Source organism: Patagioenas fasciata, chromosome 12 (assembly GCF_037038585.1).
Source record: "Patagioenas fasciata isolate bPatFas1 chromosome 12, bPatFas1.hap1, whole genome shotgun sequence".
Classification (NCBI taxonomy): Eukaryota; Metazoa; Chordata; class Aves; order Columbiformes; family Columbidae; genus Patagioenas; species Patagioenas fasciata.
In genome coordinates, this window is record NC_092531.1 from 20,431,461 (window position 1) to 20,451,793 (window position 20,333).

Sequence of the window (20,333 nt, forward strand, 5' to 3'; positions counted from 1 at the left end):
CTTACGGAGTCCCCTGCAGGGACTAAATTAAGACACTGACTTTACTGGTTGTACATAATCCTTAGTGGGTTTCAGATGCAGAAGAGAGGCGACAGAATTGCACAGAGGAAAAGGGAAGGAGATGACAATCCCAGGTAGATTTGAATGCTTTCAGTAGCTGAATATTTGTGTTTCCACTCCTTGGCTTCAGACTGACACCAGACTAAGGGGCTTTGGAGTGGCTTTAGGGGAATGTAGGGGGAAGTTCAGCAGTGGTGGAGCTGGGTTTGCTGGAGGTGGGATCTGTTGTATTTTCTGGTCTGAAACTAGAGTGGCAGAGGCTGCCGGGTAGAGGAGGATGAGCAGGGCAGTGGTAGCATCACAGAAAGCACAGCACAGGTTCATGCTTATGCATGACTATAGCTTGCATAATCCATCGTTTGCTGACAAGTGCACTATGTTCACATAAGAACAAAGAAGTGAAAAAGAACAGGGTATATTTTTCACAAATAATTTACCAATCATTTTTTATTTTCATTAGGAGTCCGGAAGAGTCTGGGTAATAGCACTGCTCATCTTGGCTCTATGTGAAGGGGTTTAATTTTTATGTTTCCATTTAGTCATTTTTATTGTGTTGTTTCCTAGCTCATTGATGAATAAATCCCTGTTACACTGAAGCAAATGCCTAGGAAATAGGAAAAAAAAAAAAGATTCTGTGCTGTCCCTTTGTATTTAATGGGGGTGACAGGTATTATTAGCTGTAATTAATTCACTTATAAAGGACCAAGATCTGCATTCTTGTGTTTTCCTATTATAACACTAATTACTAGAAATTATTAGCATGATGCTAATAAATGCATGAAGACCATGTGCACAATTTACAAGAGAAACAGACACAAACCTCTGTGTGTTTCCTTTTAGCTGTCTGCCTGTACTTTCCTGAATCACACATGAGGTGGGTGTTTGTACTCGTGGGGTGTTTAAGCATGGTGAATATTTGTGAGTGCAAACTTGGAACCATGTTGGTTAAAGACTACGACTGGATGTGGCTACATGCATGTGAGCGTGAGAGTTAGTCCAAAACGTCTTCTCTCAGATCTTCAGGTATGCAAATGTGCACTTGTGTGTGACAAATATATTAATTGTGTACTTATGGGCACTGTTCATTATGGTACCTGTGTCTTAGAAATGTCCCTCTGTGGTCATGCATGTGTATGCATGGATGTATAAGCGTGTCTGCTTAGTGCACATCAACCCGAGTAGGAGATAATACAATGTACTAAAGTCTGCTAGAAATTCCACCTTAATAATGTTTAGCAGGCATTTTGTACTCAGAAACAGCAGAATTTCCTCTGTGAAAGGCACAAATGAAATTAGTATGAGAGGGTATCTCTGTCAGTGACCATGCAGCTGACTGTCAGTCTGAGACAGAGAACTTTCCATATGTGCCTTTCTTTTTCTCACTGATCCTTGCAGCTGTGACCTTTACTAGTAGCAGTTAATAAAGCACAGAGAAATGTGCATAAGAGCTTGGCAGAAACTGGCATTTCTTGAAAGTCTTGTCTAGCTGTTTTTTTTTACCACTGTCAGCCAGTTCCTGCCTTTAGTCTCTGAACACAACACTTGCCAATAAAAGTCCAGAAATAGCTTCTCTCGCTAGAACTAATGTTTGCCAACAATAGCTAAGGAAAAGGGAAAAGAAATCTATTTTTGTAGTTGGATTCTAACATGAAGTAACCATGTTAGCTTTAACAAAAATTTATTTGGTACCTAAAATTAAAAGTTTTATTTGTTCTGGAAAGCTCTTTGACCATTTTGAATACGATGGCTGAGAGGGGATATGTGTTAGTTGTTTATGGACAGGGAAGTGTCAGATGTATGAGTGTAATGTAACACAGTGAAGTTGTTCTTAATCTTGCTGTGGTTTAGGATGTTGTAATGTCTATATTGAGGAGTGTGGGAGAAAGCAGAGATGTACCAGTCCAACCTCCATCAGCATCATGTCCCTTCTTATCTGAGGTTTCCCCAGCATCAGGCTGAATGTGAAGGACTGTAGGGCTGAAGAGAAGGGACAGGCAGGTTCAGCTCACCTAGTGCTACCTAGACAGGTTGAGGGACCAATTTCTCTTGTTCAAGCTACAGCTTCTGCACTATTGCTCATCTGGGGTTGAGATGGACAGTTGGAGTGCCTGTTCTGAGAAAACCATTAAGACCAGTGATATCAATGGGAGAAACTCAGATACCAGATACCTCTTCTTGCCAGCCAAGGTCCTGTACGACTGCTGCTAAGCAAGGTGAACATACTGGGACTGTGACCTTGTATTCTGCCACCCAGCTGCCCCTACAGAGCTTTGAGATTCTTTGTCAGAGGGACAGTGGTGCTCAGAGGTTTGCTGGACCTGTCTGGCCTCAGGAAGGTACTCAAGAAGCTGAGGGTGAACCTGCTGTGTGACATTGAGCAAAGGAAACCAGGCTCCCCAGAGTATGGTCATGGGCAGCTCATCTGCCCTTGGGAGAAAGGGGAGAAGCAGGAGGTAACTGAAGATCTGATTGCTGTCCTGCTCTCAGCAGCTGTCTGTCATTTTGTCTGACTGAGTTTTCATATATTCCTGTTGTTTTATTACAGAAAAAAAGTACAAGTTCCTTTTAAAATAGACTCTTTTCTTTGTTTTTGGAGTGTTTGTGGTTCTTAATCTTTATTTCATGTTAGTCTCTGATTTTAAAACAGAAAAGCAGCGCAACAGAATTCCAGATTAAGACTTCAAACAACTTTGTTTCTAGCAGTGAGTGGTGATGTTTGGGAAGTAAAGAGAATTGTGGGCTCTCTAGCTCTGCCGATGCCCTTGACGAGGTGCCTTTGTCTAGGTCACTCCTTCTCTGATTCAGCATCCCTGCTCGCAGCTTGCAGTGCTGCTCTCCCATCTCCCAGAGGGTATCCTGCGATTAATTGAGGGATGTATCAAAATGGCTTTAGCCTGCAAGCTGAAAGTCTCCAGGGACAAAGTTGTTACTAGGGCAGGAATAAAGGTCAGGCCCTTGCTGACATTGTTGTCTTGATTAATTAATACACTAATCTCTATAACTCCTCTTCAGCAAATACAATTTGGCCTCATTCCTTGTTTTGTTCATATTTCTGTGACTTAGCTTTGAGAGAACTAATAAGACCTTGGTAGAAAATACTGCTTCTTACAGTATCCCTTCCCCTCGACCAGCCCCGTGCCTTGTTCCCCCCATGGCATCCTCTGCCATTCCCTGTCTGGGGGCTTCACAGGAAAGTCCCCTGGCCGGATAAGTGATTCTTCACTGGATACCAAAACAGACTTACACCTTGATTAGAGATTTGAGTAGTGATATCTGATTACTTAAATTACTAGGAAAACAGTGTGTGGAATTAACTGAAGGGGACAGGTACATTTGATACTATTTTCCTGCAACTTTTTTATATGGGAAAGTTCAAGCTCAATGCTAGAAAATGCCAGGGAGTGTTTGTTCCCAGTGAAGGGCTGAGCAGCCATCCGTGACTGCAGGAAGGAGAAGCTGGTAGTTTGGATTCTGTGACTGATACAGCCCTGGGGCTCAGTGTTTTGGGCCAGCTGCTTTTGAACATAGACCCTATCCAGGATCTATTAGGAATTGCTACCAGCATCAGAAGAAGGTGCAGAAGGCGGATTGAGCAAATGTGTGTGGTGAAGCGCAGTGAACCAAACCATCCTTGGATGAGCAAGAGGGAATATTCCCTTCAGATTGCTACCTGGTGGGAAATCATAGAAATGAAGAAAATCTCTTCGTCTCCTATTCAGCTCTTAGTTCTGGTTTGTTATACTTTCCATTCCTTCGTGATTACACCCATGTCTCAGTCAGGTATTGTTTTCTGCTTGAGTTGGGAACATTCCCTAAAGCTGTTCTGAGTGCACAATACTCTTGTTCTCTTTCCCAGGCCAATTTTAGACTGGATTTTGGCAGATTACACAAGTGCAGAGTGTTTACTGTTCTGTCTTACATTATCATTTTCCTGTATCATTTATTTTTACTTTGACAGATTTTTTAACTCTGTCGGTCTAATATGCATCAGAGGTTGAAGTGTATTACCATAATGTAGTGCATTGTGGGTAATCCCATGCAAATTATTCTGTGGAGAGTCATGTTAAATTATGTTCTTGCAAAAAAAAAAAAAGGGCAAAACAAAGGCACTTTTTTCTTTTTAACTGTTTGTTCTTTGGATTTCAGAGAAGCTGCCAGAGGCACAGGTTTAAGGCAGTTGTTTGACATTCAACACCATGTGTGGTGATGCTGCTTTCTCAGAGGATGCTGCTAAAAGCATGGAGTTGTGCACTGCAGTGGGATTTCTAGATACGTGTGTCTGATGATTAGTTTTAAAACGTTGGTATCTTGTCAAAGGAAAAATCTGAGTGAATGTTGGAGTGGCACAGCGAAGAGAAATATCTTTTGCCACGTTTTTCAACTCAATTGTGCAAACATCTGTAGGAAACATCAGTTTTTATGGGTTTAAAGGGCATCAGATGCCTCTTGGAAGTGGCAGGTCTTGATCATATGCAGTGTTGTTTTTATATCTTTGTCTTCTTTTGTTCTCTATTACGAAGGTCATTTGCTTGAAAACTGGCTGCTTTGTTCCTCTGGAAGTCTGCATACTTCCCCAAACTGAAGCAGTAATCCTCCTTTTGGACAAAACACTTGATTGTAACAGAAATGATTGCAATGTCACAAACAGAGGATTATCATTTTCAGTAGAAATCATAAAAGCAGGTTGAAAAGGACTCCTAAGAAAAAGGCAGCTAGTTCTTATGCAAATTTTCTCAGGTGGTACTGTTGCAAGATGAGAAATCCTGACAGCTTGTAATCTGGAGTCAGCATCTTCTCTGCTGATAAAGATTGGCCTGCTTTGCTCTGAACGGTCAGTAGGTTTTTCAAAGACTCAGAGTTGCAGTTTATTTCTACAAGACCTGTATGCTTCTCACCTGATGCTCTAGGAGGTGAAGCATTTATCAGCTGCTATGCATTTGCTTCCTATGGTCTCCATCTCCGAAAAAGGCAATGTGCAAATATCGACGGCAATACAAGGGGAAATGTAAGATGTTTTTGTGTGAGTCACATCAGTTATCCTACTTGCTGGAGATAACTGCCTCCCCCTCACCCGAGCTCTGTCTCTCTGATCTTGTCTCCCTTTCTTCAGTCTGTTCCTTACAGTCTTCAAAGCCCTGATTTCTTTTTTTCTTTCTCTCCAAAAGCACAGTAAGTGGAGATGTTAAACTGAGCCTGTGCTGGTGGGATTATATAGGGAAAAAGGCTTATAGGTGGTTTGCAAAAGTTTACATCCAGTTGCTAGATCTAAGCAATACTTCTCCTTGGTAAGTCAGTCCAAATTCTAAGGTAATCTGCGTGCTGCTGGTCAGTTCCTTGTGAACAAGCACCATCGCATTCATCCCTCCTACAATAAAACAGAAGCTTCAGTTTGTATCTCAATTTTTGTTTTATTTTTTTCCTTTTAATAATATTTTCTTTTCCCCAGCCAAAAATGATGTAAAAGTGTCCATCAGCCATGTTAGTGGCTATGAGTTTACTTTGTACCACTGGATGTGTGGGCTGGTGATAAAATGAGCCTTTGGGCTCCACAAACCTGTAAACCCTGGTTAGCAGTTGATGGCCGCTGCTTCACCTGAAAGAACTTCCCTGATGTTTGATTTCTGACTGTCGAGTCTATGTTCTCAGGATGTCCCTCCTAACCCAGACTCTTAATGAAATGATCAGTGACTTGCCCTTGGGCTATCTGGTAAAATCTCCCCGTGACCTCCCTTTCTCATACATTGTTTAACTCTTTACATGGAATTATTGTATTACACATTTGTTACATGAACCTATATTAAATCAGAGCAGACATCAAAGAGGATCCTGCAGTACTTTTGCCTGAATTATCCTCAGTGTTATCAGCCATTCTCTAGGTGGCTAGTTCAGAGTATTCAAAAGAATGAAAGAAGAAAAAAAGAAATGGTCAGATTTTCACTGTTATTGCCCATTTTTCTATTAAATGTGACAAGCAGCAAGAAGGTTCTTGTGCCAGAACAATTATGATATCTGTAAGAAAACAGTCATCAGCTTCTTGCTTGTGGTCCCATTCTTCAGCTTCAAAGGGAGCAGTGCCCAGGCTGGAGGAAGCCCTCTCCTCTTCATTGTCTCTTTCCTCTCTGATCTGAGCTGGGCATAGATGCTTTTTGTGCTTTCCCACAAACCTTTGGCTTGGAAAAAATCAATGACTCCTTTGTTGTTTCAGAATTGCTAATACAATAAATTGTAGAATCATAGTTGCTTCCTGTCACTGATCCTGGAATTGCAGGGAGTGGTAAGTGGGGACACCAACTTTGATGGTGTTTGCTGAAGATGACCAAAGAGAATTTGTGATATGAAAAAGCAGAAATTAGCCAGAGGGGAATCATTTATAATTTAGGAAAAAAGTCTTAGATAGCTCCTGAGTTGTGTCAACATAAGGAGATGGACATACAGTGCATGAAATATTAGATTAATGAAAATTGAAATGGTGGCTCAGTGTCCTTACAGCTCACCTCTGGATCTCTATGTAAGGACCTATTTAAAGTAAGATTTAAGGAGATCCATGCGCAGTGTCAGGATAATCTATTCTGAACATGTGCACATAATTATTCCACCATGGAAGCTGGCGTGTCACGCGTGATGGGGTCTAGGCAGAAAAAAGCACCACCAGGTGGAAGTTCTGCTCTGAGGCCATTGGCAGAAGGTGTCAGAGGAAATAAGTGATTTTGTGGAGAGCAGGCTTAGATCTGGAAAAAAGAAATATGCTTCAAGGCATGATCAAGAGGCTCTGGAAGAAAGTATGGAACCCTCAGGACTGGAATAATAAGAGATTGTGTAGGCTGAGATTTGGATGCTTTCTGGAGCTGTTTGTGCTGCCCTGGAGCCACAAGTACATTGGCAGAGCTGGAGCAGGATGGGAACAGAGCAGGATGCTGTGGGACTGCGCTGACTGGTTTATATGTGAAGACAATGCTTGCAGGTTGTCTCCTAATGTTATTTTATATTTGGCTACAGCTATAACTCAGAGAGTCAGGTTCAGCCCATTGTTTTGTTCCCGTAAGAGTTGTAAGGAAACTAAGAAACAAAGGATTTGAACTACTAAAAAGAAATTGCTAAAAGTGACCAGCAGACTAGATAGCAGACTGTTTAAAACATGTTTAACAGGGTGCTAATTATGATTCCCCGAGTTTAAAAACTTCATGGGATGAGAGAACCACCAATAACAGAACCACAGGCACTGGAATAACACAGGGATAAGGAAACACAATGATTGAGAATGTTAATAATGCCTTGATAATATAGTGGACTTTTTTTGAAAGAGGTACAGGGACTGGAAGACAAAGGAAAAATGGTATATAAAGTTTTGCCTATGGCTTCCAAGGGTGAGCCAAGACTAATTTTTATGCAGATTGGATTGCTGGTCATCCTAGATGAGTCAGAAGACAGCCTTCTGCAAAAAAAAAGACATCAAGAAGTTTTGGGAGTTATGGAGCGAGACACAAAAGGACCGTGTAGTCAAAACCTAGTTAAAAAGCTGGGATACATAAAGCATCCTTGGGATGGAAAGAAATTGACAGGAAGGAGATTTTAGCTACCACTGTGAATTGGCGCTGATCGACATTTATAATTTTAAAGACTGGAACTCAAGCAGAACAGTAAGATAATATTTACTGTTTGCAGCTGCTACAAATTATACAGTAGGAATGAGGACTAAAAGATTGAGGGTACTAGTATGGAAGATGAAACATAGGCGGTGGCAGGGCAAAGCATGTTTGAAGGAATAGTTTAAAACATTCCGACACATGGCTGGGCTCTGAATTAGCTTTAATGGTTCAGGAAAACATTAGTAGCTATTATAAAGACAGCTTGATAAAGATGTCTGTGCCATGTGCAGCAGCAGCAATAAAGAAAAAGGTGAATAAGATGCCTGTATGTGTGAAGAAAGAGGTAGACTTGGAAGATGATATAATATCCCTACAGACATGGATGGTAATACCTCCTGTGGAGTACCCTGTTTGTTCTGGGTCATTTCTTTTGTAAGAGACGAAGTGGTGATAAAGAGGGGCTAGAGGGAGGACATGAAAGTGTTTAGTGGCCTGGAAGGCAGCTTCAGTATGGGGAAGGCATTAGGGACAGTAGAGCTATTGAGTTATAACAGGAAGGAATAAAGCATTACAGCACAGAAGGAACACTGAGTGGTGTTGGGGAGAGGCTTTGCAGGGGTGGGATGTCTGTCAGCAGTGTAGTGGGAAGCAGGCTCATCATCCCCTTGGATTCTCCTCTACATAACATTGCTGCCAGGTCAAGACACATTTTCACCGGTCTGCGAGTCTCTGTAATGCGCTGACATGGGAGCAGAGCAATGAATATAATGTGGGAACGGAGTCTTCTCAGGCTGGAGCAATGGGGGTAATGTCTGGGTCATGCTGCGTTGGCTTCTCACTAATCTACTCAAGAGCTTCAACCCCTATGTTGGCACAACATTGAGAGGTACCACGACCTTGAGGTCTCATTTTGAATGGGGAAGAAAAGCACTCTGGCTTTGATGTGTCATTTCTGTCAATATATGTTTTCATCATCTCTGTGATGGGAGGAATATCATGTATTTTATTGGGATAAGAGGGAAAGGCTGTAAGGTTTTGTCCATTGTAGTTTATAGCACAGTGAGTTTTAAGATAAAAACTACTTTGGAAGTTCCCAGTATTACACTTTAAATACTTTAAAGCCACATAGAAAAATAACAAGGCTTTTTATAATATAATATGAGACCATTTCATGAAATTAAGATGTAACAATTGATTCTTCATGTAACACATAATTAAGCCAGAGGGATCACCATAGTGGATGGCATTATGAAACCAAATACCTTATTAAGACTTTTTAAAACAGGTTAGACACTTTATGAAGAGCATCTGCATTTACATTAGCCAGAATAAAGTTATAAGTATCATAAATCCTTTTGTTCCAAGGCATGTGTTCCAAGCTAATCACTAGCCAAGATTAGAAAACTATTTTACTCCCATAGTGAAATATAGCCAAATGGGTTAAATTTATAGCAGAAAATAAGAGTTGGTTAGACTAAGAGTCTGGTCACTTTTCTGTACACTGGAGTTATTTATACAGGCAAACTTTTTAAATGGAAGTAGAGAGAGAGGAAAAGTGATCCAGGGATTAGGCTGCCAATTTAGGTCTTGAAAAATTTTAACTTCTTGCTTTCCCAGACTGCTTTTAAGGCCTAATTCATTTTACACAGATTGTCAGATAGACTTAGAGCCCCACCTCACAGTAATCTCCAGATACCTCAGGCTGTGACTTGTTTCAGGTTCCACAGTGTTCAGATAGCAAGAAAATGTGAAAGTCATGACTACTCACAAATTTTCAAGACACTGTCACATGGGGTAATACCAGTTAACGTGTTGAAAACGGAGCACGGGGAAGAAAGGTGCTTTCTTGAATAAAGCACTCCATTTTCATCAACTTAAGGTAATCGCTTATTTTCCTCATGCTGCCCTGTGATCTCTACATGACTGAGCAGTTTCCTTGCTCTGTTCCCTGTCTAGCAAGTAGGAGGCTTAAATATCCTGGAGCGGTATTTGTTTTCCTTTAGGAACTAACATGTTGGGTATTTTTCTTTAAGTAAAAAAAAATCATTGCCCATTGTTTTTGTTAGCTGTAGTATCAAAACTTGCCCACTGGACTGTCTCTTCCAAGAACACACCGCTTCATCTGATGGTACAGGCAGGCTGCTCCTCCCCAGAACTGTCCCCAGTCCTTAGGTCAGAACTTGAGACACTTCTGACCTTGTCACTGTGAAACAAGGCAGGTTCTTCCAAAGTGCTCAGTTCTGGCCTGGCATATCATTCAGTCAGCCTCTTCAGTTCTATTTGAGAAGACGCTGTTGAACGAGGTAAAAGATTGCTCAGTGTCTGCAAAGAGAGGGATAGCCTGTTGATGCTAGTCCAGCTCTATTCAAAGCCTAAAAATAGGTTCCTAGCATGTCACACAATAATGAATGAGACAGAAAACCAATGTTCTACTCAACTTTATTGGAAAACAGGAACTCTGCAAAGAATAGCATCTTCCTATATGTTTTGTCTGTAGAAGCAAAATATCCTCATTTCTCTTTCTCTTTTTGTTCTTCTTTTGTTCTGGACATGACCACCCTTCACGTTTATGGCTATTCAAGAAGCAGCCTGGCAAAGTTGGGCTTTCTGGTACCTGGTACCACCTTCAGTCTTGTACAGGAACGCAGAACAGGTATAACAGCATCCAGTGGACATGGAAGCATTCCTCTGTGTATGAGTGTGCAGTCTTTGGGTTGGTGGAAAGCAAAAGTCACCCCTGTGCTCATCCTGGATAGTTTGCAATTTGTTGACACAAAACATGAGATAGCAGTGTATGGAATAGAGTAAACAAGCAAATTGGCCAGCCGAGGCTGGCAAATTTGGCAAATGCAACACTAATATAATTTCTTTGACTCTTCCAACGCATTATGAGCTTGTCATGCATTGAGGATTGAGTCATTCCTGGGAGCTGATTAAGGAACGGAGAAAAGATGCTGAGGGAGGAGCAGGGAAGTTTGGAAAGGAGAAAAGAATGAAGGGAAAGGACAGGGAGACAGTTGTGGAAATACTGTGAGGGCAGTGTGTGGAGATGGGAATGTCAGACCAATAGCTAGTCAGGATACCAGAAAGGATGAGGAAACACTTTCCTGCACTAGGTCTGGAGAATTCATAAGCTAAATAATAGTTTTTCTTGAGAACTTGGCCACAAGTTTTTCTATATGTTAAATGCCCAGTTCTCCCATGAGAAGGTTGTTCAGGACTCTTTCTCCAGCAGATCGGTGGGAGACGTTATTTCATCTTCTCATTCACTGTGTTCCTTGAATGGTGTTGCCTGTAATATAAGTATCATTACCCAGGGAAAGAGTCCATTTGAATGATTAAAATAATTACTGTTTCTTTGCTTCTGTACTCAAGAAGTTTGCTCAGCCAAAACAGCAGCTGAGTTCAGCAAAGTTTAGTGTGGGGATTCAAGGCAAATTGGGCCTTATTTCCTCACTGTGTGGCCAAAGTACCAGCTGTAATGAGGACAGATGTTCAGAGCAAGACACACCTCTCCAAGGGTGAGAAGGGGGTAGAAGTTTCCATTAGTTTTTCTCTTGTTATCATTCCTCTATATCAGCATCCACTGACCTCAACAACCCTTCCTTCTTTCTCACACTTTTATCTCTCCTGTCCTTTTATCTTCTGTCTCTAACTCCAGCCCCTCTCATCTTTCTTTCTAGAAATTCCTGCTAGCTTTTTCTGTCTTGCTCAATCCTCTTGAAATCCTTTGGCCCAAATTCCATCCACATCCCTTTAACTTCATCTGTTTTGCATGCTATACCTGCTGCTTAAGGATCATGAGAAAACCTGGCTCATTCCCCACTGTCCTCATTGCCTAAATAGCCAGTTCTGAGACGTGTGTCTGCATATTTTCATTCACGGGGGTTGAAAGGACAGTATCTTTCAGGGCTGGCCCAAGCTAAAATTAAGGCTGCAGACACGAGGCACCAAATGTTTCATTCAGCTCCCTGGTTTGTCCTCTAGAGCCTCCAAATGGTTTCAATTAATATTCCAAGGGAGAGCTCACTGATGTGATTAGTGAGAAACCAGACTGTCAATTTATTTATACCCAGCCTTAGGGCATAACTGTTGTGAATGTGTAAAGCTATTGAGATGCAGAGAATATTCTGTAAGTATGTATGTATATGTATTGACTGGAAGTGAGTTTGCAGGGAAAAGCTGTTGCTCCAAGGACTGAACAGTGACAAAAAGTGGGAGAGGCCACAGAGTTGTCCCCGCTGGATGCCAAAGGTCTCTTTTCTCTGAGCACAGAAAACAATTGATGCGTCTGAAATTTTCTGTCTGCTTGTGTTTATTAGTATTTTCTAACTCTAATTTTACTGTAGCTCTAGTTACCCTTGTGAAGAAATTTCTAATTGAACTTCTGGAGTCCTTCCACCTTCTTCAACAATATCTGTGTTATGAAATTATTGCTGCCTTTGGCTGTGGAAGTGTTTAAAGCATATAAGTAATGAATAAGAAGGCTTTTCCATTGCATTGTCATTTAGTCTGCGAAGCATTTTAAGGACAAGTTGAGAGATATTAGAAGCATCTTGTTGTGGATGTTTATTTGATGCATCAGTGCTGAGTGTGAATGTACTCTCTTTCCAGTATTATTTGATTTTTGTTTAGGAAAATTTGTATTGACAATATCCTGACCGAGTGATAAGTCAAGGAATAGCTTTTTTTTCCTGCTTCCCAGTTTCCTATTAGTATGAGAGTGTTACTCATAGGTGAGCATCCTACTGCTCCAGCTCTTATGCTAGCAACAGTTTTGGCAGAAAAAGAAATAAATTAATTGGTCTAAATAGACCAAGAGTTAATAGACTAGGTCTCTGTTTCATTCATCTGAGTGGCCTCGTCATCTACCTCTGCATTTTGTTTCTTCCATGAAAAATAAATATATCCAGAACTTGGTCTGTTATTAGATGTAACCTCCTCCCATGATGTCTGTTGCAGTATGAAAATACGAAAAGGGATTAGGAAAAGTTGTTTAGCTCCATTATTCTCTATAATAGACAGGAAACAACGTGTTATGCCTTAACATGCCTGCAAAAGACTTCATGACAGGTCCATGGAACCAGTGGACACATTTGTGTTGCGCAGTGGAGTGTGATGCAGCACATTGGTGCTGGTCCAGACTGGTACTTTGATGTAACAGCAGAAACTGTGTGGAGATATGAGCTGGTCATCAAAGCAGGATAGCTTTGTTAGGAGGTTTCTGAGGCTGGAATTATTAGGACTGATGAGCTTGTCTGCAGCTTTCTGGTGCAGTGATCCTGTTTCCTGCTTTAGAATTTGCTTAGATTCTGCTGGTTTGGAAGCCCTTGCACCATGCTCCACTGTTTATATAGATGTATCCAAAGGAGGACAGAGCCGTAAAGCATTGCTAGAGAGAAAGACGAGGTCACGGAGAATCCAGCCCGGCAGGACACTGCAGGGCAGATGCTGTCAGGCACAGCAGCTGTGACAAACAGAACACATACTGTCACGACACGTAGAAGTAACACAGCTTTGCTGCCGTGGAGTTGTCTCTCCCATCAGCTCCTTAAGCAAACCGAGCTGGACCACTTCTTCTGTTCTTTTTTTCTTGCTTGCATTTCTTGTAGGATATTTTCACAACTCTGAATTGTAAGCACAGTCTCAACATTTTTACAACTGTGTGTGCTGCAAAGCTACAAGGGAAGTGCCTGGAGACCAGGCTTCCCATTCAGCAATGCAAGTGGGACTGATTATTAACCACTACATCAGCTCCTGGCATTGCTGGCAGTTGCCATCAATAACATTAGTTTGATCCGTCAGTTCTGTCAACAGCTTCAGTTTAATGGTACCCATGCTGTGCACCTCCAGCTCCACCCTCTGAGAGCTGAGGAGGGAGGAAGGAGAGGGGGGGAGAATTATCTGAGTTAAAAAATAAAAGTCTGTCTGTGTTTGAAGTGAAAAAGTGTGTTAACAAGTAATGCTCTAGCTGAGGTTTCCAGCTGTTACTCCTGAGCTGTCTGGTATCAAAGCAATATGGGTCCATTGTGCAGCAGATAACTTCAGTGCATGAGCAATTACTGTCTGAGGCTTCTGAGGTATATTATAGTTTTATTATTATTATTTCTCTGCTCATAGTTTCTTAAGGCCTCTTCATATCCTGAATAAAGCTCTAGGGAATCATAAAGCCACAGGCTGAGTTTTAACATAGTCACTATTCGCATCTCCTGGATTGATAGGTATTTAGTGTGTTGCCTTGATCTTGGAAGCAAGACCCTGAGATGCACCCCAGGGAAAGCTGTGAGATGTTCTTTTTATTTTTTGCCCCTGACAAAATAACTCTTTTCCAGTAGAAATGACATATTTTTCCTCAGAAATATCACCACTTCTGCCTGTTGGTTCTAAGTCTTGCTGCACTAAAGTATCTTATGTCTTTTAAAGTAAAATAATAAACTGTCTAGGAATCTATGTAGAGCTGCTAAGCACCCTTGCTGTTTCACATTAGTGACCCTTGGTTCCCATAAGCCTCTCCCTCTGTTTTCTTACTATTATTAATTATTGCTATAGTTCATTGTACATAGATCTTGCATAGCAAAGCTTGTAGTGAAGGTGAAGAGGATGGAGAGAAGAAATGGTGCAGGAGATTTGCCTACTGTGATAAAAACTCTTAGAAGACTGTTCAGAGAGAATAAGTCAGTTCTCCAGAGACCCTAGACCCTGCCTATCACATGGGCTATGTTTTCTCAAATTATTTGTGTGCTCTTCTGGGCAGGTAATGTGCTTATCTAGTTGCCCAACCACTCGGTTTGTTTCAGCTCTGTATTTTGAGTTTTTCAGTTTCATCATCATAATTACAGATTCATGCTTTTCTCACAGGGTCTCGGAACATCTTCACTATAGGAAAACATATTTGTGATCAGATAGGGTATCTGTAATGCTAGATGATATTTGCATATGCCAGAACCGCTAGAGATGAGGTGATGGTTTTCACCCTATCCAAGGAGTTTGTGTCCTCCAGCAAAAATGCAGAAAATAAGCTTTGCGAGAGAGCTGCAGAAGTTTATGTGAGAAATCTCCTGTTTCATCCATCTATCTGCATGTTTTTGGCTCTGAAACAATCTTTCAGTTCTATGGAGCTGCTCAGGTGCAGGGATCCCCAAATAGTTTAGAAATACAAGAGCTTTATGCAGAAAATAAAAATCAATATGAGATCAGAGCTCAGCCTGTCATGGGTTACCAGAACACATCCTGTCCTCGTTACCCATAAGAGCCCCACTAACTAATATCTAGTAGAGGTCAAGTGCAGGCCATGCTGGCAAGGAGCTCACACCACGGGTAAGGCTGGTGCCAGGACTGTGAGTGGGGACTCCTGGGAGCTGCTGAGGGAACAGTTTTGGAAATGGAGCTGGAGCTCCCATCAGACGATCGGATGCAGAGCTGTTTTGTGCTCTAAAAGCACATGGTGCTGATTTTGGCCGCATTTGTTCAGCGATTGATTCAACCTCTGATGTGTTAGCAGTAAAGTAGTACATGTGACTGGGTCACTAAATGCCAAAGATGAGGAATTTTGCAGTTTCTTTGTTTCTTTTTCCTGTATCTGAGCTGTGTTGGTCTCCTATCCTCTCTCTGCATGCATGAAACTACCATCAATTACATTGACTTACTCCTATGCAGGCCCATGATGTGTTCCTTCTTTGCTAGATATTTATTTTATTTTTTGTAATGAGTGAAAAAACAGACTAACAAACCCAGGCTATTCATAATCATGGTTCTTCCAAGCGAGGATCCACAGCTTGGAGGAGTCTTCCCTTGAAAGATGATGTTGATAATCCAAACCCTGTTTATGCTTTTCCTTCTCTGCTTGTCACTGCTAGAGAGACATCAGCTTTTAATTGACTGAGAAATTCCTTGGAGGTGTTTGTTATTTTGCAATTACTTTGCAATTGATTTTCTTAAAAAACAATTCGTAACTTGTTAAAGATCTCTTCCCTCTCTCTCCTCCCTTGTTTTCCATCTTTGCCACTGCCCAGTTTTTGCAATTGTAGAACCTATGTGGTTTTTTTCCCCTTGCTTAGGAAGATGACGACTCTGCAGAGAGAAAGGAGAAAAAAATGAGTCCTAATGATCTGTAAAAATGGATTTACAGTCAGGTCCTCCTGGGGTCTCAGTTTAATTCTTATAGTGACTTTTTCTGTAGTCAAGACAGTTAAACTATTTGTCTCCTTTTCTCCATCTGTAAAAGAGAGGTCATTTTAGAATAGCTTCTGTTGACCAAGTGCTGTCAGTTAATTTGCAAAAGATTCTGTAAGGGAAATTTCCATATGCAGCAAATGTGAAGGAAACCCTCATTCAGAATGTGAAGAATGATCCTTCTTAGGCAAAATAAACCTGACTCCTTCTATGTACCTGTGAACTGCACACTCAACACTGAGACTTTCTGCCTCTCTCCATCAGGGCCTGCAGCTGGGAACTCAGGAGCTGGAGGAGATGGGGAGCAAGTTTTGCCTTGGTTTGCTCATTCTGCACCTCAAATCCCTGCCCTGCAGCAAGGAAGTGATGGCTCAGGCAGCACTTCTGCTGGATCTGGAGGAGGAAATAACAGACCGCACACAAAGGTCGGTGACAGTAATACTGAGAGGGTTCTCCTGTGGGACTTAAATTGGTGGGGATGTGTTTTGGGTTTCAATCTGCAGAAATGGATTCTCCTTATGGCTGAGATTTGTGTCTTGGGAACTGGAGTTGTATTGGAAGTAATTGGAAATGAAGATACAATTGACTCCCAAAGAAACTATTAAAACCATGGTTCTGTGCCCTGCAGCCACCCATGTGGATAGAAAATGTGAAAGAAAAAGAACCTGATTTCTCTTTTCCAGTGAAATTTCCATTTTGCTATCGAAACTGATTACTGAAGCATAGGGTTGGTACCGCCCCAGAAAAATGGATCAGCCGGAAACATTTTTCTGTTCATTGGCGTGTGAGGTGATGTTCTGTCCATTTCATATCCTCCGTGGAGAAGATTTCTTGCAAGGAAGACATTCTCTAAGAGCTGCAGGGTAGGGAACAAATATTGCAGATTTGAAAAGGACATTGATAGCATGATTTAGAAACTGTAGGCCTGATTTAGCAATAATACTCCCAGAAAGTCCCTTTTTCCTCTCTGAATTGAGTCCTGCAGGCATTTAGAACACAGATTACTTTTTGATGCATAGGAATAAGGCATGATCCCACTGGTTATTCAGGAGGTGTTTTTTCCAAATTGCAAAATTAATTTATATGCTTCCTATGTTCAATGGGATTCATTAAAGTGAGGTTGCCCCATTGTGAATATATGGTGAATTTGACTTGGTTGAGTGTCAGAGTATGGGACTCTTCAGCTTGAATTTGTGATGAAGCAGAAATATATCTGTTCCTTCTAGGCCACCATCACTTGTTAGTGCTATGTGCAAGAACATATGCTTGCAATAATGTTTTTCCAAGACTAATGGAGAAAGAAAACTTAGCGATGTGATATGATTTGAAGCTCCCCAATGGCTCTGTCATCAAAGAGCGCTCTCAGCTTCATCAATGAAATGCAAGTTTTTCAGTTGCAGAAATGCCCCCATAATTTATAGCAGGTTTCCAGTCTTCCCCCTGCAGGAATACTTAACCGACATTACCACCACCTGTTCCTCGTGCTGAAAACCATTCTCACAAGCTTGTTCACAGTTTTTAATGTTTATGAGGGACAATGAAAAAAGAGGGCTAAAATGCAGAGATGTTCCTTTGCATTAGCTGTGCTCACTTGTGCATTTGAACATATAAATGAAACAATTATGACGTATGCTGAACACCATCCATGTTGGGGACAACCATCTGACAAATCATTGGTATATCGTTAGGAAGAATTACTGAAGCCAGGCTAGGTGGGTGGTTTTGAGATATAAACCAAACTCTCACTTTTGAGCTGGAGCTAGAAGGGCCTTTGTGTGAAAATAACTTATGGGAAGAAAAACATTGAACTTTGACTGGCCTCAGACACTGAAAAAAAAGCCATCTGGTCAAAATAACTTAGCGAGCATTTTCCCGGATCTTTATACTGTTCTATTACTTTTTCCTTTAATTGGTTTATATATTTATATGTCAGTTTTCCTGAGATTGTGTGGTAGTTGACCAGTACCAAAATAATAGTGAGGAGCTTTCTAATTATCAATATTTTAAAAGAAGTTAACAAACAAACAAGATTCCCTTGCTTTGTAAAACTCCCATGTTGCTCCAAATGTGTCTGTGGTAGCTGAAAGCAAACCCTTCTATTTCGTCAAGTTTGCCCAGCATATTAGTGAATACCTCTGTGGCATCCAGAGATGCAATGTCACTGCTAAAAGGCAACGTGACAGTTACTTATTCTTTTTCACTCCACTGGGTGTAATTGCAGGTTTTTGTGAAATTTTAGTAGCTTAGGTGCAATATGCTACCATTTCCAGACAAGATAAACAACTGAGTTGTTTAATCCCACCTAGATATGTCATATTGCAGGAGTTTGCAGGAGGTTGGGGTAAGGGAGAGGCAGGGACCAAAGGGTTTGTTAGCATATTCGTTTTTTAAAAAATCAATAATTTGTGGAAAATGATTGTACAGTATATTGATTCTTATTCAGAAAATTAATACTTAACTCTTGGGTTTCTGTGAGTCTACCCAAGATAATTGCATGGTTTGATTTTAGTGGGAATAGGAGCCCTGCCAAAATCAGTGGAAGAATGCAGAATACAGAGAGCACACTGATACAAGCAGGAGGGCAACTCTTTCTCCACCTCTCTACTTACAGACTTTGGGGAAAAAAAATAAAAACTCTCCCTCAAAACATTTATTTGGAGGAATCTGAAGGGTACCACTCAGTCTAATCTAAATCTGTAAAGTTTAAGTCTAATCTAGCTCTTTTAGGTATCACAAGGAGTTCACCAGATCCTTGCAAGCTTACTGGTGGTATATCATTGAATCAATGGAAATGATACGCTGCTGCTTCCTAGACTAGTCCCATCTTTATGTGTTTAAGGAGAATGAAATATTTGTAGTTTAAAACTAGCTCTGTTGTCCTCTGAGGTTACCACACAAATGCACAGCATCCTTGAATTCTTTCATATTCTCTGCGTCTGAAAGTGTGAGTAGATATGAATGAAAACAGCTGAATTTTTTTGTGCCTTTGCCAAAGCAGAGTCAGAATTGGGGATCCTTCAGGTGCATCACAGGAAAGGTCTGGGCAGTTACCTTGTGTAGTATTTTTCTTATGTGCTTTACGTTATGAACAGAGGTGGCTCTAAACAGCTTGCAGGCTTCCCCTATTCCAGAAGTCTGCACTGTCCAGGAAATTATATGCATAATAGATATTTCAGTGGGAAGCTGAAGTTTTCTGACAAAGTGTGTCCCAAAGGCTGTCCTGCTGACATGCCTAGAAAAAGGTACAAATAAGGGTAATTTTTATCAGAGCAGTATTCACCAATATCAAAATAAAAGAATTATATTGTTCAACCTTGATGGAAAAGCAAGCTTTGTTCAGTTATTAGGGTTTTGTTTTGTGGAAAGCAAGCTGAAATTAAACTGTGAGCAGCGTGCATTGGATGTAATGTGTTTCCTAAGTACACGTTTCTGAGCGCCCATCTCTGTAGTGGTCTGTGTGACAGGTCAAGCCACGGAACAAGAAGTTAATCCAGCACTGTATATAACTGGCTCCCAGATGAAATGTCTCATTGCAAAGGTACATAGATCAAGAGCTGTGGAGCCAGAGGTCTCTTCTCTTGTGAAATCCCTGCAGTTTGTGTCCTGCATTTGCCTCTCATTGCCCTGGTGTCTGGTGTGCGTGGCATTGACTTGGCATCTCAGCGTCTCCCTCTGACAGCAAACAATTTCACCTGTCAAGGTTTATAACTGTATATGTCTTTTAATTTTCCTCTTCAGGCTGTCTCAGCTCTGGGTGTTTTGTGGTCTTATTCTTTCACCGCTGCTGTGAAGGGGATAGGGAGCAGGCTGGATCCTGCCTGCTTCCCTGGAATAAACTATTTGCTGTGCGCATTATATAGCCCTGTCAGAGTCAGTGCTCAGTAAACTGGAGCATGGTAATAGCTGTCAGGGAAGTGACCGGTCTAATGGGGGGGGGTTTCTCACACCTGACCAGGTCCATTGTGTTCAATGTACTGTGTGAGTCAAAGAAAGGTGGAAGAAAACTTCAGCAGACCGAAATACTGTTTGGTACACAGGTGAGAATTTCTTCCTGTCCCCAGCCTACAGTCTGTGTTTCCCCTAAAGCGTGAACAGTAAATGGAGTCATTTACAAGCATGAGTTGGTTAGCAGTTGGAAACTGCATCAGTGGGGCTGTGCTGCTAGCAGGACAGTAGATTGTTTCAATAAAGCTCGGAAATGTTTGGATATCATGAAGTTGACCTAACACATCCGTGTCCCTGGTCCTCAATGTGCCATATGGCAGCTGTCTCATGGACGTGACAAAAGATGGAGAAAGTGTAAGATGCAGTGCACGCATAAGATATATTAGAGCTACAATGTGTGATTGTGAGGAAGATGGGATGAATTACTCTATGACATTAGGTCTAAGTATTAGCTGGTCTCTTAATTAGCAACCTACGCTCCTGGGTCACTTCTATTCACTCTCACACTTATTCAGGCATTATCACCCTCATGTTGCACAAGACCTACTTAGAAACTCAGTTGTTTGTGGC

At 41.3% G+C, this 20,333-nt stretch overlaps 1 protein-coding gene across 3 annotated transcripts in view; it reads left to right on the top strand.

Annotated features, from left to right (window-relative positions):
- AGBL1 (AGBL carboxypeptidase 1) overlaps positions 1-20,333 on the top strand; it is a 275,197-nt gene that overhangs the window by 172,988 nt on the left and 81,876 nt on the right. For all 3 annotated transcript variants that reach the window (XM_071814025.1, XM_065847368.2, XM_065847369.2), the window contains one exon: positions 16,083-16,243. In XM_071814025.1, coding sequence (XP_071670126.1) covers positions 16,083-16,243 — 161 coding nt within the window. The remainder of the gene's footprint in view (positions 1-16,082; positions 16,244-20,333) is intronic.